This window comes from Bacillus rossius, chromosome 3 (genome assembly GCF_032445375.1).
Source record: "Bacillus rossius redtenbacheri isolate Brsri chromosome 3, Brsri_v3, whole genome shotgun sequence".
NCBI classification, from domain to species: Eukaryota; Metazoa; Arthropoda; class Insecta; order Phasmatodea; family Bacillidae; genus Bacillus; species Bacillus rossius.
The window spans coordinates 103,886,319-103,911,761 of NC_086332.1; the positions used below are offsets into that span (position 1 = coordinate 103,886,319).

Here is a 25,443-nt window from a genome sequence, read left to right on the forward strand (position 1 = left end):
GATAATAAAGTCATTGCAACGAAAAGTCCAATGCATAGGAGTATAGTATTTTACGATGTTTTTTTTAATTAAATTATTATTAAATATTGTGTGTATGATTTTTAAATGTTTTTATATTTTTCTAAGTTAATAATTACGGATTTTAAAGATGGCAGTGGAATGTTCTATAAAACTAAATTGCTGAATCCAAGATGGCCGCCGGGGTAAAATGTCAAGATGACCGTTGGAATTGACGTATTTCAAGATGGCCGCCGTGGATCACTGGATCTGCCACTACCCGCTGGTGCCCCCAAATATTCAAAAAACACTACTCACCTGCCACCCTCGAGAAATGATCACTGATCCTTACTTGCAACTGGCTTGGTGTGATGCTTGTCGAACCAGTGGTCCCACCAGCCCGTCCAGTACTCCATCACCCACAAGGGCTTTTCCGGCTGCAACTCCTTCAGCATGGCCAGTGACGCCTCCACTTGGCTGCCCAGGTTCGCCGTCATCATCGCTGTCCCATTCGATAACACGCTTTACTTCTCAGCGAACATAAACATATACTTGAGCGAAAGCAAGGTGTTCTACAGCTTTGGTGCATGTATAAATTGGATTATGATTTTGCAAAATAAAGGTAATATGCAAGTGTCGGTCTAATTATTGTAATACAAACAATAGTTAATGTTTTATTTTATTTTTATTTTTAGTTATCTTAATAAAACTTTCACAAATATTTTATTACACTTGTGACTCGAAATAAATTTTCAAAAGTTGTAAAATTCTAAAAGAGTCCACGTGGTTCTGAGAGTTGTATTTGAACATCACTGATCACTTTTGGTTCTAATTTTTTTTTCACCTTGCAGCTTGCATACGCCTTATACGCTATAAGTTATTTCTATAGTAGCAAATAAATTTATAGTTACAGTTCATTCAAAATGTTAGTTAAAAATTATTATATTAAATATAAATTAGGTTTTTTAACTAACTGTAAAAAAGAAATCATAAACATTAAATAAAATCATAATAAGTAAAAAATTATATTCAACTGGTTTATAGAAACACAAACAAACAACGACCCAATGAGTAACAATCCATTACGGCTACATTATTTTAATGCACTGTTAAAATGAAATACATCTGCTATGACAATATCTTTTTGAACGATATTCATTAATTTTTTAGTTGTATATAAAAATTAAAACTGTTTTGTATGAAATAATACAAGGAAATATGCATTTTAGTTTCTAGTACGATTGCTGTAAACATTAAAATTTAAATTCGCAAAGAACATTTGCATTATATTCGTCTTCAATGACACTTAATCTAAAAGTTTAAATCAAATTTGTAAATTTTCTATGCTATTAAGTGTAACACGGTAGTCAAATTTTTGTACAACATAAATTGGCATTAGTATTTTGAATTTAACTAGAGGTTAAAATTTATTATTAGCTTATTTGTTGACTATCAGGCCAAAAATTTAAATTTATCCCTAAGTGGGTGGTGTTTCTTGGCTTTCGTAAAGCGGAAGGCAATAATAAACCCCAGCAGAGCCCAGTTCCACCCAGTTTTCCCTGGCCACAACCCGCGATGGCTGGAGACACTGTATGCCTCCCTGGACATCCCCCTATTATCGTCAGTGGCAATGCGAGTGTAATACAGAAGTTCCATTTGATGATACCCAGTAAAGTTGCCAGAATATAACTTTCAGGAAGGTTGCTTTCTACAGGTACATTCAACAGTAACACCGTATTTTTATATTTTCAGCCTAATTATTTAATAAATGTGAAACTATGAATATTTGGTTGAATGGATATTTGTTAATTAATTAAAGCGTTAAGGGTCCATTACACGAGTAGAGCAAACAAGATAGCAACTTCTTGCCCAGCTGCTGTCCCGTTTACTCTACTCGTGTGATCGCCCCTTTTCTACTAAAACGATCTATATTAAATAAACAATCACAATACTGTATGAATGCATATTTGTTATATTTCAACGCAAAGATTTTAAAAAGGGGTCCGTAAGAGATAATCATAATTTTACCTTTAATAAAGCTGGAGATTAGACACTGGGGGTAAGTGTTAAACATTTAAAAACTAATAACTCATTTTTAACCATTTTACAATATTTAATCAAAGAGGGTGAAAATGGCGTAGGTTTTTTTACAAAGAAAAAATAATACCAAGGGGGAGGTAGTAAACTAAGCATGAATTACAAATATAGTGCATGATGAGTTACGTAAGTTACTCTAACTTTTTCAGTTTTTGGAATTTCGTTGCTAAGGGAATGCAATTCTTGGTAAGTTTGGGCTTATAATAAATTAAGTAAGATATTGGATGTTAATAGTTATTATAAACTATCCATTTCAATTGAAAATAATGTAGTTAAATAAAAGTAGCATTTTAAGTAACGAAAACGTGCCCAAGGTTTTCTTTTTGGGGGGGGGGGGGGGAGTGTCGGGGATATGTTGACACTCTATGCTGTATATTGATAGATCTCGAGTATCAAGTGCTCAGAATATACAATATTTTATGAGCATAACAATTTGTACATACGAAGTATGGTTCATTGACTGTAAACAATTAAATAGTCTCGTTTCCATGATAACTGTATGTCCGTATATTGAATTAAGTTCTACTATAATATTATCTTACATGTTAATTCAGTTATACTTTGAGAGAAAAATCCTGGAAAACTAACCCCATCCTATTGGCACATCTCCTTAAAAATCTTTCCCTCTACAAATTGACTGAAACTATTCTCTGAAGCACATGTATTTTTTATGTGACTTAAGGATATCACATAGGTCTAAAGGCGTTAATCTCTATGACCAAATGAGAAATGACTGAACATAATATAAACAATTTGGTTCACCTCCTGGAACACTGCCGGCATCCTTGGATGATAAGACTGAGTCAGAGGTGAACTTGAGGGCTGTAAGCCCATGACTTTCCATCTGGTCCCTGATAATCTCCAAGTATTTCGTGTCCTTTACTTTCTGTCCTCTCGCGACGGATCCAAACTCATTTTCAATCTGTAATTCAACACATTGATTATTTTACAGACATCCATGGTGTCTACATACAGACAGTAAATAAATGCTGAGTACAGTTTAGTGTACAAATGGTGCTTAATCCATAATCAACGAAAACTAAAAATATTTACAGCGTTTTTCTTTAACCACTAATTATATTTTATCTGCCCAAAGCCATTATTGTAGACAAAATAATTTAAAATTAAGAATGAAGCTACTTTTTAAACTTAATTTACATTTATGCATGTTTTTAATAAGGATAAATATAGGTTTTCTTAAGATTTTTTATTATAGACATTCCATCTGCTTTTAATTCCTCATCATTTGGAAACTAACAAATTCACCGTACTTCAAAAAATATCAAAAGCTTATTTTGTCAACAGCTGTCTCTTTGCTCCCCTGCATGAACTACTCAGTGACACTCTCTTCCTCGTGTCTTAAATTATTTTGTTACAAATGACCCAATTAATTAGCTAAAATAACATATCTGCAAGGACAGTCAATAGTATTCTTACGTTATTGTAAATATCATGAAGTCAAGTACATAATATGTAGCTCTCTCCTTAAATATTATCTATGAATAATCTACACTTTACACATGTATATAAATAAAAGTATGTTTTATTGCGACTTATAGCTCTCAGAACTTCTATAACATTCAATGTTTTCCTTGCCAAAGTAAACGAGCTATCACTAGTAGCTATAATGGCATGTTCTACGGCAAGAGTGACAAGTTGGAGCCGAGGTACCGGATGCCATCATGTATTGTGACGTCATGGTGGCCATCTTGGATGACCTTGACTTTCAAAATTTACTAAAAATTACTCAAATTGAATTTAAATTGCTAAACATATCCCTTCTTCGAGGGAAAAATTCCCGTTTTTTGAGAAAATTTTCCGTTTCATTCCTCAAAAATTCAAAAATTCGGAATTCGATAATCCTCAAAATACTTGTGCCATAGAATGAACACAAATTTATGAAAATAGCTTAAGACATCTTAAAGCAACCCGCCATACGCCACTGATATGAGGACCTTGACGTTGAACTTGACCATAAAATTCCCATTCTTTTATTTTTGACCAAAAATTCAGCAAAAAATATATATATATATATATATTTAAATTGCTTTCTTCAAATTTTTTAGTTACTTAATTGATTATAGCCCATGGTTTAATTCCCGGAGAGAGAAAATGTAATTTATAAATACTCAACTAATATATTCTTAATACAAATATAAAAAAAATTAATAAAATTTCTTAGGTCGAACACGCCATCTTCAATTTTGACCTATCTGCTGCAATCATCGTCACGGCTACCATATTGAAAATCCATATTATTTATGCTAGAAATTTGGAAAAATTTAATATTCATAAAAATATTCACATAAACAAATTTTAATGAAATATTATTTAAAAACACCATTGCACGTATCGATATGGTCAATACCTTGGATTTTAGAAACGTTGCATATTTCGTTACGCCCGCCATCTTGGGTGTGTATGACGTCATCGTTGTACGTTTAGTTACGCCTGACATATTTAATTCTAGATCATTGCAATTTTCGTTACGACCGCCATCTTGAAATTCCATTTTTCATGCTAGAAAATCAGAAAAATTTTAAATTTATAAAAAAATAATATAAAGTAAATAAAACACTCCGCCATCTTGGATTATGCCATCACGGCCGTCATCTTGAAAATCTGTAATTATTGTCAGATATTTTATTTAAAGTGATAAAACAATTTTAAAAATAAATTAATCAAAGTGTAATAAATTATTATTTTAAAAATGTACACCAAGTACTAGGTTCAAACTTGGCAATGGCAAAAAAAAATTGACGACTGATTCTTTCTCCACGGAAGACGTCGGCAGATTGACCTTCCACCACTTATGTGAGATGTATATATCACACCAACCAATTAATGTGATGGCGGCCATCTTGGACATGCTATTTTGTTTTCGTCTGCTAGAGTTCGCTACCTCCATATTATATTAATTCTATCTGCTGGAGTGCAGTAATAATTTATTACTGCGGCATCCACTATCTTGGCATTTGACCGCTATCTTGGAAATTTGTATTTTTTGACCTAGAAATTCGGAAAACATTCCAAATATCTTCAAATAAAATCACTTATTATCACTAGACGCACAGTGTACACAGTACATACACTGAACACACATTACACACACAGTACACACATGGGACACACAGTTCAGAGGACACACATTGGACACACAGTACACACACAGGACACGGCAAAACACAGTACACACATTGAACATGATTAAAAATAATTTATTACGTGTTTGAGAGTGACCCGCACATAAAGGGCAATGGCCCGCATGAATGGGGTTAATGCCCCGCGAAGCGCGGGCTGTTACTCTGTCGCCAACCATTCTGCCGTACAGATTCATAGCACTTATTAGTGGATACTTGTGCAAGCGATTCTGGTATCAAAAGATACGTTACTGTTCAAATATAATTAAAATAATATTTATCAACAAAAATATCTACATTTTATTCTTACTACGTAGCATGGAAGTGTTGAGAAACATTAGATTACATACCTTGGTTTTCCTTTAAACGCACCCCACTCGTACATCAGGCAACATAGCGACATGAAACAAACTTCCAAGAAGTCCTCTCCGCTTTCCCTAGAGCGCAGCACTATGTCCATTTGCTGCAAATTGTTTGTGATTAGGAAAACGAGGTGCGTGCCACTATCCCCCTGTGGGGCATTACCCCACTCTTCCCTACAGGTTTTAAAGATGCAGACCTAGATCCCGAATAAATGGCGGATGTTCTGAGAAGCTAACGATCTGGTAATTGATGGTATTTCGCAGATAAAAAATAAAATAATACAGTAGCAGTGCACTCTAGCATACAAACAGTGAATCCAAGATGGCGGACCTAAGATTCCTGCCATGACGCCACACTTGTTGGAGTAATATATTTCGTTGTTAGTGGTAGTTGGAGTCAGTTTGTTGTGAACACCATAGGGAAAGAGTAATTAAAATATGTTTAAGCCGGGGATTCTGTACCTAATTACATTAGTGATTTCTTAAGCAATTTTTTTTTTAATTTTTTAAAATTTTTGGGAATTTTGTTAGTAATTTTGGATTTTAAAAATAGTGACATATGGGTCTGTACGTCATTCGAAATGACCAGAGGTTCCAAAATCTGAATTGGCTGATCTGTCTAGAATCCAAGATGGTGGTCTCAAGAAATTTCTATAATCCAAAGTAGTGGTCGAGGTCAAGTTCATCCAAGATGGCGGCCGGGGTCATGACATGAGAAGCTTAATTTTTTTTCATTTTGGGGTATTCTAAGCCTGTAGGGGAAATACGAAGTCTCATTGGGAACACTAAGTCTCTTTAGGTAATTGCCTACTTAGTTTTTATGGAGGATTTTGAATATTCAGAATGTTTGAATGAAATTTTTCCGTGGGAATTTTCTCGTCTAAACGGTAATTTTAAATGGAAAATTGTTAAGATTTTTTAAATTTTGGGAGTTTTTGAGTTTATTTTGGAGGTTAAGGTCAAAGGCCAAAGTCATTAAAGATGGCGGCCGTGACATCACAATCCAAAATGGCGGCTGGAACGTGGGCGCCAGTTCCTCACTCCTACTCCTGCTGCAGAACATACCATTATATACTACTGCTATCATTGCAGCTTAGATTTAATATCTATTTGCTGGGAGAGTGAGCAAAATTATAATATTAAATTTTAACAAATTTGCAAGAAAAGGAATTGATAACAGCCAACCGATTATTCTCTGTAACCTGACCTACTCTCTGTAACCTACTTACGGGATTTATGCTTCTCCTAAGAAGCTGGGTAAATGTCAAATATCATAGGCCGATTGGAACAATTGTGTAAATGTCAAAAATCATAGGCCGATTGGAAAAATTGTGTTTTATTTTAATGTTTATCATAAAGTGCTTGGGTCAGTGAACACTTTGGTTATCACGAAAACAACACAAGTTAAAAGAGAGAAGTGACAGCTAAACCTAGCTGACATTTTATTTATCTTTGTGTGATAAATATATTGCATACTTACTTGAAAAGCTATGACTGGTCCTCCTTCTGTAAATTGCATTTTCTTCAGAATAGGAAGCAAAGCGTTGTAGTAAGTTGTCACGTATGAAATGTATTCTGGATTGGAGGACCGCACCTTTACCTTAGAATCTCGGTAAAGCCAACTTGGAACAAAAACAAAAATACATAAATGGTGTTTAATTTATCAACAACAATTAGAATATTGTCAAGTACGTGAATTTTTCAGCTAAGTCAGCTCTAATCTCGGTCTTCCTTGGTGCAGGCTGTGTGTGGGTTGCCACAGTTGCAGAGTGGCGCAACAGAGTGGCAGGCCCGGGCGATGGTGGTGATGGCGTCGCACATACCAGTGTGTGGCGTGAGCCCGGTCGCTGACGTGTGTGGGTCGCTCTGCGGCCAAATTAAGGTAAATGTCCCTCACGGGGGAGCGACGTGGGGTCCACTCAGCTGGTTTGTACCCTGATTGCGACATTTGAGATCAGCTGGGCGGAAACCTTCTGGAAAGAAGGAGCAGGGCCGGCGCGTCCATACAGGCGAACTAGGCAACCGCCTAGGGCCCTAGGGCGCCAAGTAGCTGGGGGCGGCGCAGCACGACACATAACAGCTCATATAATATGTTTAACGATTATTGAAACTAGATGAAAATGGATTTTTGTAACAGTTTGGATTGTTTATATTGATCTAAGTAATTATTTAATGTCCACGGCGACCTGTTTATGATTTGTAATAATTAAAAAAGTTAAAAAAAAAAAAAAAACACAAGCCTGCTTACATTTGATTGTTGACAAAATCTTAGGCTTACGTGATGTATTTTGAGGCAAGGAATTTTTTTTTGGGGTGACTGGCCCGGGGGGGGGGGGGGGGGCGCATTAAGTCTTTTCGCCTAGGGCGCCAATTTACCTTGCACCGGCCCTGAGTAGGAGGTGTGGCCGAGGGTTTTTAAGGAGGAGTTAGCGTGAGCTCGGGGCTCGTTGGGCGGGCTCCTACTCGTCCTGGGAACAAGTCAGCGATGTAACTATTAGGCTTATTCCTAGGGGAGGAAATGTGTTCGTGTTTCATGACTGATTGGGCACCGGACACTCAGGTACCTATTTCGTTTAAGTTCACGATAATAAGTATTAAGTTGTGAAATGTTACATCTAATCTAAATGAGAACGGGGGCAGGGAAGTTCCAGAACATACGAGGAGTTCCAGTTCATGTAAGTTAAAATTTTTATCTAAGACTCAGTCGATAGTAATTTCATAATTAAGTGTTTAGTTATAAGTCTCTCTGAGCCAATAGTTCAGCAATGTCTACTTTACCAAAGTTCTGGTACTCCCTTAATCACAACTGGTCCCGTTATCGATAACGTAATGAATGTTGACCCCTTAGTTAATTATTTCTGAAACTGAAATTTATAAGGACTGTTAATTTGTATAAAGCATTTTATATGTTATAATTAATTTTATTTTTATAGAAATTATTTTTAAGTTATTTCGATTAATTATTTTATTGAAACCTTTGCGAATAGTACGTAATCATACCCTGGAACCTCCTGTAGAGGAGGGAAATATATCCCACTCTTAAGTCTGAATGTCGTAAATCCTGTCGCAGCTCTACCTTAATAATGTTTGTTTATGAGTTACGTCATTTTTCCCCCAAAGAAAGATATCATCTACTCTTGTGTATCCGGTTGTGATTTTATTGAATGATTCTAAAAAAAAAAAACACCTGCAGTTTTAATTTGAAATTTCGACACATTTAGTTTGAAGAATCGTTACCGCATGAATTTACTAAACAAGCAATAAAATTAATTCAGAGCTTCATGTGGTATAAAATGTAAAATATCTCTAGTAATGATTTTAGGTTATTTTTTTTAGAATCAATAGCTTCAATCAAAGTTATCCACATTTTAATCAGAATATATATATATATATATACATATATATATATACACATATATATATATATATATATATATAAATGTGAAAACTTTTCGCATACCAGAATTATTGACACAAAAAGGCCCAACTTTTAAAATATTATCAATTTTATTCTACCCAGGTGATGATAACGAAGATAGTTAAATTAATGATAGAAACTACGACCATACGAAGAACATTTAAAATTTTGAAAGACAAAGTTTACTTAAAAGATTTTTGACATTATCAATACGGTACTGCAAGCAGCCTTATAGCTTACGAGCAAGACAGGTAGTTTGCGTGTGTGAATAACCACGTAGCCACAATTTTTTTTCTTAAACCATCTCCTTTATTTAATATTTTTCAGGCCCATTATATATTTTTTATTATTTCTCAAAACAATTAATTTCTGAATTACAGAGGTTGAAGCCTCATTATATATCCGCCTTATCTAATTCTATATAGTCTCACCTGGGAAGTCCGCCATCTTCCCATTCCGCGTTGATGAATGGTCCAGGCCTCACAACCACCAGCAAGTCCTCCTCCTGGGCGATCTTAAAGAACTTGGTTAGGTTAAGGAAGGGCGAAAAATCATTGCTTCCATCGCCAAAATCAAAACTGTTTAGTTCTGGTTGGTGCAAGTTCCATGATATACATCTGCAAAACATTCACGTATCAAGAACAAAAAATGACCCTGTCTCGTCATAGGGTATTGGGAGAGATTTCCCATTTTTTTTACGACTTAAATGGTTTTATAATTTGGGTAAAATAAAACTCACTAGCATAGTCAAGTGAGCTATAGTAATAAGGCATTCCAATAACGATATAAGCTTAATGAACAAAAATTAAAATCTACCACCATTTATAAAACAAAGTTTTACCATTGGTTTAACTATCCCAGACCACTTAGGCTAGAAGGACTATATACCATACGGGAGATAAATGATTTAATGTTTCTAAAAATATAAAGTTTGTAATGTTCTAAGAATAAAACACTATTATGAATTATATTTTATCACAAAGTTGGTTATGTATTATTATTAGGCTTATCTGATTTCTACTTTGTTTTTAAATTCTTTTAGATTTAAAGTTTGTTTGTCCTCATAAATATCAAATTCATTTCCATATGATGTAAAATTTTTTTCATGCAAATATCAGTAACTTACTTTAAGGCTGATAAAATTGTATTTACTCTTGGTTATATTTTAGTGCAGAATACAAACAACACATTAATTTTTGTCGCAACCTTAGTCATGGACGTTTCCTCATAAATCAGATCCTTAAATTAGTTGAAATTTAAGTTTCTTAGATTTATAATTGCTCTTAGGTGTTAGGCCCTGTTGTGTTACTTCAGCTGTCATCTTCTTTTTGTTTCTTTAAGTTGTGGCTCTTTTTCGTTCTTTCCTGAGGTGTGTTGGAGATGTTCGCGGCCTGACTACCAGTACAGTGCCAGATGGCCAGAAAGACCCGGTGAGGCGCCCTCCTCGGAACACCCACCGGCGGACAGAGAGACGCTACATTTCGTGGGGCATCACCCGGCCCCCGAGGGACAACCCAGGGGAGTGAGCCAGTGAAACAGTGAACCAGTGAACCAGTGAACCAGGAAGCTGTCGACAAACACAGAGGTTGTGCACAGAGGAGCCCTTGACCTCTGGCGGGACAACAGGACGGAGTCCCTGGCTGCAGCGAGGTCACCTCTCACAGCCTTGCCGACTCCAGCAGGCGCGAACCAAGGACTCGAAAGAGAGAGACTGTTGCGGGTGTGATAAGAAGGCGGTATGTTGGCAGCATACCAGCGTACATACATTCATATGTTAATTTTTTTGTCAAATTGTTGGGTAACAGCAGAGCATGATTTATGTTATAAACGATAAGTGAATTGAGGCCCTGAACATGTAACTTAGTCCTGCCTTTTGAATCTGAAAATTCGAGATTTCTGCAAGTGGAGAGAGTTTTTGAGCATCTGATCGGGCTGCGAGTCAGAACCGGCAGTTGAGAACTAACCTAACACAACACCAGGCAGTGACCATTACCTCAGAATCTGAACTGGAGAGGTATTGTGAAATAGTTCAGTTGCAGTGGAATTATCGACTTCATTGGTACCACAAATGCTGCAGACGAGGGACCAGGAAACGCCAAGCTTTCATCATTGTAGGAAATGATTGGATTTGTTTCTAGCTGAGCATATTGAGCGGGATTCTGTCAGCTTATCCGGCTTATTCGTGATTACTTGTCAAACAGTCGTTATCTCGAGTAGGTTGCCATCAATTCGTTTTTTCAGGTGACGTTATGAGCGTTTGTTACGGAGTTATTGTTAATATGGACGTGTGTCAAGTTGGCGACCACACATTTGAATTTCAACGTCAAAATTTGTCACGAATTAGTGCTCAATTTGTGCTAATTTGTGCCGTAGAAATCAGAATTTGTGCTGCATTACGTAAAAAGTTATAGCATTTATTAAGGTGGTCGCCAACTTGACGTCAAGTTGGCGACCACCCAAGGAAAATATCAATTTTTTGGAATGAATTTTACGTCACGAATTAGTGCTCAATTTGTGCTAATTTGTGCCGTCGAAATCAGAGTTTGTGCTGCATTACGTAAAAAGTTATAGCATATAGTAAGTTGGTTGCCAACTTGACGTCAAGTTGGCGACCACCCAAGGAAAATATCAATTTTTTGGAATGAATTTCATGTCACGAATTAGTGCTCAATTTGTGCTGCCAGAAGCCAAAAATTCGAGCTTATCGCAACGTAAACTAAAAAGTTATAGCCCTTGATATGTTTGAAGCGAATTGACAGCTGGCGACCACACATTGGAATTTCAAGGTCAAAATTTGTCACAAATTAGTGCTCAATTTGTGCTAATTTGTGCCGTCGAAATCAGAGTTTGTGCTGCATTACGTAAAAAGTTATAGCATATATTAAGGTGGTCGCCAACTTGACGTCAAGTTGGCGACCAACTTACTATATGCTATAACTTTTTACGTAATGCAGCACAAATTCTGATTTCGACGGCACAAATTAGCACAAATTGAGCACTAATTCGTGACATAAAATTCATTCCAAAAAATTGATATTTTCATTGGGTGGTCGCCAACTTGACGTCAAGTTGGCGACCAACTTACTATATGCTATAACTTTTTACGTAATGCAGCACAAACTCTGATTCATACGGCACAAATTAGCACAAATTGAGCACTAATTCGTGACATAAAATTCATTCCAAAAAATTGACATTTTCATTTACTATATGCTATAACTTTTTACGTAATGCAGCACAAACTCTGATTTCGACGGCACAAATTAGCACAAATTGAGCACTAATTCGTGACCAATTTTGACCTTGAAATTCCAATGTGTGGTCGCCAGCTGTCAATTCGCTTCAAACATATCAAGGGCTATAACTTTTTAAATTACGTTGCAATAAGCTCGAAATTTTGGCATCTGGCAGCACAAATTGAGCACTAATTCGTGATATAAAATTCATTCCAAAAAATTAATATTTTCCTTGGGTGGTCACCAACTTGACGTCAAGTTGGCGACCACCGTAATATTTGCTATAACTTTTTACGTAATGCAGCACAAAAGTTGATTTCGACGGCACAATTTAGCACAAATTGAGTACTAATTCGTGACATAAAATTCATTCCAATAAATTGATATTTTCCTTGGGTGGTCGCCAACTTGACGTCAAGTTGGCGACCACCTTAATAAATGCTATAACTTTTTACGTAATGCAGCACAAATTCTGATTTCTACGGCACAAATTAGCACAAATTGAGCACTAATTCGTGACAAATTTTGACCTTGAAATTCAAATGTGTGGTCGCCAACTTGACACACGTTTAATATGGTTGTGAGTGCTGATTATTATTAATCAGTTGTTAAGTTAGCAATGCCGGATACTGCAGGAATATTGAGTGGAATAATTCCATATGCTTTTAACTTAGAATTTAATTTCGTCACTGCCTGACTTTTACCATGAATGCCAAATATAGTCTCGTTATTTGTCTTACTATATTGTTATTTTGTGAATTAATTGCAGGCGGTATTGTGGTATGACATTAAAGTCGCTTCGAGAAATGTATTTTATGGTTTGTCGTGCCAATCAGAAAACTTCAGAATCAACAGAGCGGCAACAAAAGGAGTGTCACCAAGACTCATCAATAAGTAGTTTATTACTTTGTTGTCTTGTATTTTATGACTTTTTTATATTTTTGTTTTCATGGCAAATATAAATAAAATATCATAAATAATTACATAATTCTTCAAACTCTCTGATTTTGATCTAATACGTCTCTTCTGAAGGCCCAAGAAAGTTTACCGCGCAACCATTTTGTTAATGTAGTAGACTTTGCCATTGCATGCCATCAAAATTGAATGCATATACTTTTTTTTATATGTTGTATAAAACCCTCAATCAAGATTATTGCTTAACACCATCCCGCCTATCCAACTATGTAAACCAATCAATTTTTCTGACACGCATTTTTTACGAATAAATAAACAAATAATGATTTTTATAGTATATAAATACTATACTAGGTTAAACACATCAGCCGTAACACCTTGGCATTATTCAACTATACCGGCGAGTTTGTGTAATGAAAACTCGGTTTAGCATACTCGGTGGTCCGAACCCCCAGGAATAACCTTATTGTTTTTAAATTATAAAACATATATTAACATTTAACCCAGACTTGGAAATTTTTATTTGTTTACTTATGTTCGATCATTGTATGCTTGACGTGGCTTTGTTTCTCAGCAACAATAATAATTAATGTAGAAAGTAGAATTTTATTGTTATATTCTTTTATGAATTTAGGTAGAATAGTATAAAATAGTTAACTTCTTGCACTGGCTTCAGGCTGGGGTGCCGAGGTGCGACCGCCATTTTGGATTGAGACGTCACATGTGGCCATATGAATGTCATATTTCCTCTAAAATAACTCAAAATTCCTAGAAATGTCCTTACTTCGAAGGGAAAATTCCCATTTAGAGGGATAACTTCCCGTTTTATTTATCAAAAATTCGGAATGCCTCAAAAGACTTTTACGTTAGAAAGAATCCAAGTTCCTAAAAATAGCTTAAGACTCCTAAAAGAAATCACGCGCCCCTATCCCACCAAGGTTAAGTCATCGACCTTAACCTTAAACTTTAAATTATATCTTAGGTAGCGGTCGGAACCTAGGCACCTCAGCCAGAAGCCAGGACCAGAAGAAACTATTTTATACTACTAGGTAGTTATGACGTTCCCTTGAAATGAAGATGTTGTAATGTTTTGGTGAGTGCATTCAAGCTCTGACAATAATCCTTTTCCACAACTAGACAAAAGTTAATTTTAAAATAGCATATCCAACTCTTATTTCGGAACGAAAATAAGTTCCATGAATCAGGACTTTAAGAACATTAAAGTGCTCTTATTAAATATTATATATCAAATGTTTCCAGGCTGCCAGAGAAAATAAATATAATTCACAAAATGGCGAAAACGAGATTAAGTCAAAGGTCTGCTAACATGAAATGCTCACTCATGTGACTTTAGTAGTAACTACACATCAGCAATAATTTTTTTTACCATATTACATTGGGTTGTATTATAATAAGTCATTGCTTTCTATTCCTATAAGGGAAAGGAGTACAAGTCAATACTTGACTTAACAATATGTTTTCCTGGCAGCTAGATTTTGGGCCTGCTTGCAGATCATGTTTGGAAAATCAAAACCAAAACTTTGCAGTTTAATCAACTTGAAAAACACTGTGCCTTGCCTCAAAACATGACGATTCAAGCTGGCTTTATTTTATTATTTCATGTATCAAACGTTGCATGGAATCTTAAGGGTCTTGCCTACTTACGTGGTAACGCCGTTGAAGCCGCCTGCTCGCAGCTTCCTCAGCCGGTCCCTCCAGTAGTCCGGGTGGACCCTGAAGTAGTGGATGCTGCCTGTCATCAGGCGGATCTCCTTTCCGTTGAGCAAGAATTGCCTCCCGTTGGCCACCAGTCCTGACGTGATGCCTCCTGCCACGTAGTGTTCATACAGCGTGGGCAAGGTGCGCTCCCCTTGTACACAAATAGAACCACAATGGATATCAGCCTTAATTGTTTCCGCCATGAAAAATGAGGTAGTGTGAGTAGTATACAGATGGGGTTCCGAGATCAGAGTCCAGGGTCCGGTGCCGGTGCCGGTGTCCGCCATCTTGGATTGAGACGTCACGGCGGCCATCTTGGCGGGGCGTAACGGGACACATCGTACCGGGACATAACGTAACGGGACAAGTAGATCACGGCGGCCATATTGGATCAGCCATTTTGGATGACATCATTTTGTTTTCTAGAAAATTCCGGCATTGTGTTGTCCGCCATATTGGATGATGACGTCACCGTTGCAATTATCGTTATGGTCGCCATCTTGAAATTTAGATGCCATCTTGGAAATCCGCAATTTTTATGTTAGAAAATCGGGATGAATTCCAAAATTCATCAAAAAATTAACTTATTCGAATTCTGATTGATTATATCGCTCACCGTCCTCGGTTCGAACCCGGTGAGTGCAAAAAAAACTAAAAATGGCGACAGGCTCCTTTCTCAATGGTGGATGCAGGCAGACTGACTCCTACCACTTTTTTTCAAAGCATATATATCGTCAGCTGGTATGACGACATGTCCGCCATCTTGTCTTCGTCCGCTGGAGATCACAAACTTGTTTTCGTCCGCTAGAGTGTGCTGATACCATGTTAGTATAATTATCTGGTCACCACACCTTTGACCTTGACCTTTGACCTTGACCTTGAAATTTGACCTTGACCTTGAACTTTGACCTTGACCTTGAAATTTGACCTTGACCTTGAACCTTGACCTTGAAATTTGACATTTACCTTGAAATTTGACCTTGACCTTGAAATTTGACCTTGACCTTGAAATTTGACCTTGACCTTGAAATTTGACTTTGTCCTTGAAATTTTACTTTGTCCTTGTCGACCATCATGGATCCGACATTTTATGTTCAGTACATGCTACCAGGAGCTACCACCTGCTGGAGTATGCCATATTGTGTGTGTGTACTTGTATTATAGAATACATTTCCATCTGGATAATTTTATTCTAACCCGCTATAGTGCAGTAATCATTTATTATGGAGGAGCCCCCCGCCATTTTAAAATTCGGCCACCATCTTGAAATCATGTAATAATGTAGCTAGAAAAGTGGTAAAAAATCCAAAATACATTAAATAAATTTGTAATCCATATAATGATTGATGGGATCGACTAAGGTCCTTGGTTCGATCCCTGGTCGATAAAAAACAACTTTAATTTAAAAAAATACTAAAAAATGTTAGGTTCGAGAAAATAAAAACACCACAAGTTCTTTTAAAAAAAATTTATTACATAAATTCAATACACTACTACAAGTAAAAAAAACACTGACAAATTACCAAAGCCTTTTGGATTCCTCGATTCAAACAGTCTTCTTATTGTACGGACTAAGCCTTTTACATGACTTTAAATGTCTATCCGATCCGTTCATCACCACAGCCAGAGACGGACTGAAGTTCATAGCACTTATATAGTCTCATTAGCCGGCACAACACATGAGTCAAATCAATAACCATGTTCATTATACGTCTCGGAGCATTTTTTATAATGACGATGTAAGCTATCGAGACATGAAATTAGTTTATTGCACTTACTGCACTGAAATTGTATTCTTTGAAGATTATTAGAACTACCGCTTCTTTCATGTCTGCGAGCATTTGAGGTGATAGTAAAAATGAACCTCAGTATTTGCACTGATGCGAAGTACGCTCTTCATTAATTGAAGTATTCAATACTGATGAAACTTCAGCTGATGGTGGAACAGCACATATCGAAGTCTCCTCCAGTGTTTTCAGAGGCGTTGCCAACGGGATCTGCTCCAACATCGTCGGCGCCGACGTCATGGTTCCCGTAGTCGATGGTACATCCTCCATCGAGTACGACGTTAAAGTAGGTAAAGATGGCATCGAAGTCTCAAGAACAGGCAATTACACGACTTATGCACCAGGAGAAACAAACTAGGTAATCCGTACACCGTCGACGGCAGTAAAAAACTGAGCGTCCTGCTGTCTAAAACTCGTTTATATACATTAACCGGTTTGAATAATACGCTAGTCAAATCAAGAACAATTTACTAAAATACTAGAGTCAAAACAACATTAAAAAAATAGAAGCACCATCAACAAAAAAGGAAGCACATTTGGAAGCACCTTCAAAAAAGGAAAAGCCATAGGAAGCACCGACTACGAAAAAGCAGCACATTTGGAAGCACCGACAACGGAAAGGCAGCACATTTGGCAGCACCGACAACGAAAAGGCAGCACATTTGGAAGCACTGACTACGAAAATGCAGCACATTTGACAGCACCGACAACGAAAAGGCAAAACATTTGGAAGCACCGACTACGAAAAGGCAGCACATTTGGAAGCACCGACAACGAAATGGCAGCACATTTGGAAGCACCGACTACAAAAAGGCAGCACATTTGGAAGCACCGTCATCGAAAAGGCAGCACATTTGGAAGCACCGACTACCATTTGGCAGCACATTTGGAAGCACCGACTACGAAAAGGCAGCACATTTGGCAGCACCGACAACGTAAAGGCAGCACATTTGGAAGCACCGACAACGAAATGGCAGCACATTTGGAAGCACCGACTACGAAAAGGCAGCACATTTGGAAGCACCGACAACGAAAAGGCAGCACATTTGGAAGCACCGACAACGAAAAGGAAGCACCATCAACGAAAAGGCCGCACCATCAACGAAAAGGAAGCACATTTGGAAGCACAAGTTACGAGAACTTAGTCTTAGTTAGAAATCTGAATACAAGAAAGAAAAAAAACATAAAATTTTTATAATTGTAATTATTTATTTCTTTACATTATACAAATACAAGTATAACAAGCCATTATTGTATGTAGCCAGCTTTCCTCAGTGCTTTGAGTATGAATGATATTTTTTTGATGCACGAATAGTTTCCTGCACAAAGCGAGTCATGTAGAAGTCTTAGCCGGTCAACCAATATGTTTGGATCGTTCCATGAAGTGTAATCGTCTCTTCTACCACCATCCTTCTTGTTTGATTATTATAAATATTATTTTCTCTAGTGTCTTTCGTTTTAACACCATCCTCAGGGTAACTTTCATTATGGAGACAATGATCATCACAAGCTTGATCCGATTTATTTAATATATCACGATGTTTCCATCGTTTCGGTCTCAGGACACCACCACAGTCTTCGATCTTGCCTGCTTTAGTTGCTTCATCACAGTCTATACCTTTGTCAACATCCGCAGAGTCGCTGTAGCAATCACCGTAGAAGGCATCATCTTCACCTAGATTACCGTAAGAATTCGATGTCGATGATGTCGAAGCGTCTTCATCGTCTTCATGCTTCCTTTTTAGGAGTCCATCATTTTTACAAAGTAGGAAAGATTACTTGAATTCGGCTGGAATGTATTCTCACTTTTCACGTTAAAGATTCTTCCATTTTCTTCATTCTTCCATAAATCATAATCGTCCTTCAATTTAAGTTCTTTGTCGAGATCGGAAGAGCCGCGATCATAATCTCTCCCAAGACAAGGAAAATTATTGTCGTAATGCAGATCACTCTTCCTTAGTCTAGTAGAGCCATCGTTGTCCTCTAGCTTGTACACAGGCTTGGCGTTACAAGTTCTGTCATGTCTTTTTAAGCTCTCTCTCCGCGTAAACGACTTGCACATCGAACACAGCTTATCATATTACGTAGTGGATTTTTATCACAGTCATTCTTCTCGTGTTGTCTTCCATTCTTTCTCAAGATAAATTCTTTGCTGCAAAACTTACACCTGTGTCCTTTCGTTACAGCAACAGTCACCGAATCAGGATTCATATTAGTTACTGAGACTATGGTCAGATGCAAACTGAATTAATTAAATTAGATACATTACTTAAATATAATTTTTAATATTTCATCTGCAAGAATTAAGTTACCTCATACAAAAGAAATTGTTACATGTGGTCTCGATTATTAGCATGAGATGTCGACACGTGTTGTGTTGAGTCATAATTTATTTAGTTGTTTTATGTGGTATGCGGGAAGCTCACTAACGATCGCAAAACAAGGATGGCTTCGCTAGACATCAAGGAGAAGGAAGTTCGTCTTACATGTTAGTGCTCCACGGATGTCTCATGACATATTATTTGACTGAGTAATGGTTGCTTAATTTTTATTTCCACCCTGCTAATAAAAAAAAATTGCAAGTGCTTCTGTCTATTATGAGAAACCGCTCTCTGCATGACGGATTTTTTACCTAATGAGGCATGACGTGTTATTTAGAGTTACATTTAATTCGAGATTATCTGTTACTAAATCAGCACTTGCAAATTTGTTTTAGCAGGTGGAAATAAAAATTAAGCAACCATTACTCAGTCAAATAATATGTCATGAGACATCCGTGGAGCACTAACATGTAAGACGAACTTCCTTCTCCTTGATGTCTAGCGAAGCCATCCTTGTTTTGCGATCGTTAGTGAGCTTCCCGCATACCACATAAAACAACTAAATAAATTATGACTCAACACAACACGTGTCGACATCTCATGCTAATAATCGAGACCACATGTAACAATTTCTTTTGTATGAGGTAACTTAATTCTTGCAGATGAAATATTAAAAATTATATTTAAGTAATGTATCTAATTTAATTAATTCAATTTGCACATGACCATAGTCTCAGTAACTAATATGAATCCTGATTCGGTGACTGTTGCTGTAACGAAAGGACACAGGTGTAAGTTTTGCAGCAAAGAATTTATCTTGAGAAAGAATGGAAGACAACACGAGAAGAATGACTCTGATAAAAATCCACTACGTAATATGATAAGCTGTGTTCGATGTAGCAAATCGTTTACGCGGAGAGAGAGCTTAAAAAGACATGACAGAACTTGTAACGCCAAGCCTGAGTACAAGCTAGAGGACAACGATGGCTCTACTAGACTAAGGAAGAGTGATCTGCATTACGACAATAATTTTCCTTGTCTTGGGAGAGATTATGATCGCGGCTCTTCCGATCTCGACAAAGAACTTAAATTGAAGGACGATTATGATTTATGGAAGAATGAAGAAAATGGAAGAATCTTTAACGTGAAAAGTGAGAATACATTCCAGCCGAATTCAAGTAATCTTTCCTACTTTGTAAAAATGATTGACTCCTAAAAAGGAAGCATGAAGACGATGAAGATGCTTCGACATCATCGACATCGAATTCTTACGGTAATCTAGGTGAAGGTGATGCCTTCTACGGTGATTGCTACAGTGACTCTGCGGCTGTTGACAAAGGTATAGACTGTGATGAAGCAACTAAAGCAGGCAAGATCGAAGACTGTGGTGGTGTCCTGAGACCGAAACGATGGAAACATCGTGATATATTAAATAAATCGGATCAAGCTTGTGATGATCATTGTCTCCATAATGAAAGTTACCCTGAGGATGGTGTTAAAACGAAAGACACCAGAGAAAATAATATTTATAATAATCAAACAAGTAAGATGGTGGTAGAAGAGACGATTACACTTCATGGAACGATCCAAACATATTGGTTGACCGGCTAAGACATCTACATGACTCGCTTTGTGCAGGAAACTATTCGTGCATCAAAGAAATATCATTCATACTCAAAGCACTGAGGAAAGCTGGCTACATACAATAATGGCTTGTTATACTTGTATTTGTATAATGTAAAGAAATAAATAATTGTAATTATACAAATTTAAGGTTTTTTTTTCTTTCTTGTATTCAGATTTCTAACTAAGACTAAGTACTCGTAACTTGTGCTTCCAAATGTGCTTCCTTTTCGTTGATGGTGCGGCCTTTTCGTTGATGGTGCTTCCTTTTCGTTGTCGGTGCTTCCAAATGTGCTGCCTTTTCGTTGGCGGTGCTGCCTTTTCGTTGTCGGTGCTACCAAATGTGCTGCCTTTCTTTGGCGGTGCTGACTTTTCGTTGTCGGTGCTACCAAAAGTGCTGGCTTTTCGTTGACGGTGCTGCCTTTTCTTTGACGGTGCTTCCAAAATGTGCTGCCTTTTCGTTGTCGGTGCTTCCAAATGTGGTGCCTTTTTCGATGCCGGTGCTGCCATTTCGTTGTCGGTGCTTCCAAATGTGCTGCCATTTCGTTGTCGGTGCTTCCAAATGTGCTGCCTTTTTGATGACTGGGCTTCCAAAATGTGCTACCTTTTCGTTGTCGGTGCTTCCAAATGTGCTGCCTTTTCGATGCCGGTGCTGCCTTTTCGTTGTCGGTGCTGCCTTTTCGTTGACGGTGCTTCCAAATGTGCTTCCTTTTCGATGCCGGTGCTGCCTTTTCGTTGTCGGTGCTTCCAAATGTGCTGCCTTTTCGTTGTCGGTGCTGCCTTTTCGTTGTCGGTGCTTCCAAATGTGCTTCCTTTTCGTTGGCGGTACTGCCTTTTCTTTGTCGGTGCTTCCAAATGTGCTTCCTTTTCGTTGGCGGTGCTGCCGTTTCTTTGTCGGTGCTTCCAAATGTGCTGCCTTTTCGGTGTCGGAGCTGTCAAATGTTCTGTGATTTTGTTGGCGGTGCTGTCTTTTCGTTGGCGGTGCTGCCTTTTCGTTGTCGGTGCTTCCAAATGAGATGCCTTTTCGTTGGCGGTGCTGCCTTTTCGTTGTCGGTGCTTCCAAATGTGCTACCACTTCGTTGGCGGTGCTGCCTTTTCTTTGTCGGTGCTTCCTTTTTTGTTGATTGTGCATAGTACAAAATGTAGTGATTGAATATTTACTAGTTTAAAACCTCTTGGTGTTACTAAAATATTTTTCAAGGTCACTTGGTCCTTTAGTAAGTGTAAAAAATGTCACGACGGATTAATTGAATATAACTAGCTAACGAAGAATGTCATGCGGACCTGAAATGACTAGCCTATACGTCTGATAATGACATGACTCGGTCTCATGGACTGAAGGCAATTAATTGGTCTATATGTGTGGTTTTGTACATGAACGGCTTATAGGTTATTCAGATTATTGAAAAATTAGACTTTCATAATAGGCTAATCGGCAATGTATTAATTCGTTGGTCAGGTACATTGACTTGAGTTTTTTTTTCGTAGAGTGAATGATTAATTAACTCCGCGAAAGGTAATGGAAAACAGAATTTAAAATTTATTTAATAATTAGTTACAACTGTCACTGGTCAGGAATCGAACCGTGGACAGGAATCCATCGATTCAATTTGAAAATTAATAATTGATTTTTTCGGTGACTTTTGGAATTTTCCCCGCATTTCTAACTAAATAATTACATGATTTCAAGATGGCGGCAAAATTTCAAGATGGCGGGCACCTCAGTAATAAATTATTACTGCACTGTAGCAGGTTATAATAAAACGAGCATTATGGTAAGACGAGTACACACAAGATGGTGTCCTCCAGCAGACGAAAACATGATGTTGGCAATGATCGCTAGCATGTGGTAGCTCCTGGTAGCATGTACTGAACATACGATGACGGATCCATGATGTTCATCAAGGTTAAAAGTCAAAGATGAAGGTCACGGTAAAATTTTAAGGTCAAGGTCAAATTTCAAGGTCAAGGTCAAAGTTCAAGGACAGGTCAAAGTTCAAGGACAAGGTCAAAGGTCAAGGTCAAAGTTCAAGGTCAAGGTCAAATTTCAAGGTCAATGACAAAGTTTAATGCCAACAGTTGAGGATAATGGTATGGTGCCCAGAAAATTATACTAACATGGTATCGACACACTCTAACGGACGAAAACAGGTTGGTGGTCTCCAGCGGATGAAGACAAGATGACGGACATGACGTCATACTAGCTGATGGTAAATACCTTGTTATTGGTGGAGGTAGGTCAGTCTGTAGGTGGCTTCTGTGGAGGAAGGATCTGATGTTTTTTTATTTTTTTGCTCTTAGCAGTTTCGAACCAAGGACGGGAATCGATATAATCAGAATTCTATTAAGTTAATTTTTTGATGAATTTTGAACTTTTTTTCATTAAAATCGGATAATAAATAAAGATTTCCAAGAATGCATCTAAATTTCAAGATGGCGACCATAACGATAATTGCAACATTAAAAGGATCCAATATGGCGGTCGTAACGTAAAGTTTAAGAATGACATGGTACTCAACCAAGATGACGGGTGTAACGAAATATGCAACATTTATATAATCCAAGATGGCGACCGTAACGATAACTGCAACAGTGGTTTTTAAGATTTTTATTTAATTCGATTATTTAATTTATTTAATGAATTTTGGAACTTTTCCCGAATTTCTAGCTAAATAATTACGGATTTTCAAGATGGCGGGTGTGTCACAGTAATAAATGATTACTGCACTCTAGCGGGTAAGAATTAAACTAACATGGCGTCAGCACACTCTAGCCGACGATACAATGATGATGGCTTCCAACATCGAAGACAAGATGGCGGACATGACGTCATGTTCACTGGCGATATATATGCTTTGAAAAAAGTGGTGGGGGCCAGTCTGTCAGCAGCCACCACAGGGGGAAGGATCGGTCGCCATTTTTTATTTTTTTGACCTCGTCGGGTTCGAACCGAGGACTCCGAGCTCCGTGTCGTAAATGTTTGTTTTTTAAATATTTTTGTTAAGATTTTATTAATTTAATTTTTTTATAAATTTTAAAATTTTTTTCATTAAAATCGGATAATAAATAAAAAAGTTAAAGATGGTGGACGTAACGGAAATTGCAACGGTTACGTCATAATTCAAAATGGCGGAAAACAGAATGGCGGAAAACAAAATGGCGGAAAGTTCGAGAAAACAAAATGACGTCATCCAAGATGGCGGATCCAAGATGGCGGATCCAAAATGGTCGCCGTGATCTACTTCTCCCGTTACGTTATGTCCCGTTGCGCTGTGTCCCGTTACACTCATCCAAGATCGCGACTGGAACGTGACATTTTTTCGAGCGTGCAGCTCCACAGGCTCCACAGCCTGAAGCCTGCCGCAGGAAATACTTTACTATACTACTGACTGAGTAATGATATTTGTAAATTCCACCTGATAAAAATATTGCAAGTTTTGATTTAGTAGCAGAAATTATCGAATTAAATGTAACTCCAAATAAAATGACATGTCTCATTAGACAAAAAAAAATCCATGCAGAGAGCGGTTTCTCAGAATAGTCAGAAACACTTGAAGAAACCACAGGAATGATTGCAAGAACACGGGAAAAACCATCAAAATATTGACAAGAATAATCAGGAGCACACGGAGAAAACCATCATAATATTGCCAAGAATAATCAGGAGCACACGGAGAAAACCATCATAATATTGACCAGATTAATCAGAAGTACTCGGAGAAAACCACCACATGTTTTCTTTGATATCATAAAATTACAGGAAAAAATATTAAAAAATAAAAATAAATTAATAAAAAAAAAAAAAATAAATAAAATGCATAAATTTCTGGCTTGTACAAGAACTCTATCTTTGCTCAACAATGATAAGTTTACAAGCTAGCAGAAACTGTTTATGCAAAGAAAAGTGCAAAGTGCAAAGTGAAAAGCTGCAAAGTTTATTGGTGGAATAGGCCCCTGGTATGTTATAAATATAATTTTTATTCCTATTTTATTGGACAATTTTTCTGAAATATGTTTTAAACTATGCTTAGTAAACTAGACAATTGATAAACGAAAATCTAGTGAAGGTGAACATACAAATATTGTTTTAACATTTAAATGGTAAACTAAAAATATGTATTTTATAAAAATTCCCATAAAAATTTTGAAAAGTGTCTTGGGTGATTGTGTTACTATGTTTGGAATCTGACCATCGTCATAATTATTATATCAACGATAATATTTAAAATTCAATTTTTTTAATTTGTTTCAGATGATTTTAAATAATATTTGTTACAAGAGATAAAAAAAAACAATTGCTTGAAGGGGCGAAAAAAACTCACCAACTGTGTGTTGAGAAGAAACTGAAACAAAAGTCACAAGCAGTATCGTGAATACACTGTAGCCCATGTTGTTGCGTATATACGTGTGTCTGCTCTCTGGTTCTGTTATTCTGATGCAAAAAGTTGATCCATACTGCTCAGTTATATAGTGATAGACAAAGAAATCACACAGTTCATCTTATCACATAATAGATTACTTTCAAGTGCGCGCATCACGTTTGTTTGTTCTTAATAATTATAAACATGGTTGAAAATATAAATAATACGATAACATGATTGAGTTATAGGTTATATAATTCTATTTTACGCAGTTCGTTAGGTACTCTCACTAACACTATGTGCTTGTAGATTGGGTCCTGGATTCAATTCCAAAAACGGGCCAAGACTCCATGAACACCAAATTCTTATCCAAGTAGTTTCTGACCCACTTCTATCCCTGGAGTTCAATTTCCTTACTCAGGAGTGATATGACACCAGTAGTATACGAATGTATGTTCTGGAACATG

The 25,443-nt window shown here is 37.1% G+C and overlaps 1 protein-coding gene across 1 annotated transcript in view; it reads right to left on the bottom strand.

Moving 5' to 3' along the window:
• The window catches only part of LOC134531482 (beta-galactosidase-1-like protein 2), a 61,050-nt gene extending 35,963 nt beyond the window's left edge, over positions 1-25,087 (bottom strand). The window contains exons 1-6 of the mRNA XM_063367193.1: positions 24,938-25,087; positions 14,831-15,035; positions 9,446-9,631; positions 7,077-7,218; positions 2,857-3,016; positions 350-499 (exon numbers count right to left, since the gene is read on the bottom strand). Coding sequence (XP_063223263.1) covers positions 350-499; positions 2,857-3,016; positions 7,077-7,218; positions 9,446-9,631; positions 14,831-15,035; positions 24,938-25,004 — 910 coding nt within the window. The 5' untranslated portion in view covers positions 25,005-25,087. The remainder of the gene's footprint in view (positions 1-349; positions 500-2,856; positions 3,017-7,076; positions 7,219-9,445; positions 9,632-14,830; positions 15,036-24,937) is intronic.
• Positions 25,088-25,443: the final 356 nt, after the last annotated feature.